This window comes from Cystoisospora suis (genome assembly GCF_002600585.1).
Source record: "Cystoisospora suis strain Wien I chromosome Unknown contig_3795, whole genome shotgun sequence".
NCBI lineage: Eukaryota > Apicomplexa > Conoidasida > Eucoccidiorida > Sarcocystidae > Cystoisospora > Cystoisospora suis.
In genome coordinates, this window is record NW_027156590.1 from 1 (window position 1) to 215 (window position 215).

Here is a 215-nt window from a genome sequence, read left to right on the forward strand (position 1 = left end):
AAGAAGAAGAAGAGGAAGGAGGAAGGTTAGGAGATACCGTTGAGACGTTGAAGAAAAGTATTTCTTTAAGTGCTTCTGCTGTCGCTGAGGCGTCCTCTGTAATTCTCTCGGGCAGTGCTGGAGATCAAGAAGAGGGGGGCGGCGCAACAGCTCGCCCCGTCAAGGAGGAGAGGAAGAAGATGAAGAAGGAAGATGAGGAGAGTGAGAGGGGGGGG

General features: G+C 52.6%; 1 protein-coding gene across 1 annotated transcript; it reads left to right on the plus strand.

Annotated features, from left to right (window-relative positions):
* On the plus strand, positions 1–200 carry CSUI_007260 (uncharacterized protein; the record flags this gene model as incomplete). The annotated part of the gene is made up of 1 exon (XM_068067408.1): positions 1–200. A coding segment is annotated over one exon (200 nt), but the record flags the coding sequence as incomplete, so codon positions are not given.
* Positions 201–215: the final 15 nt, after the last annotated feature.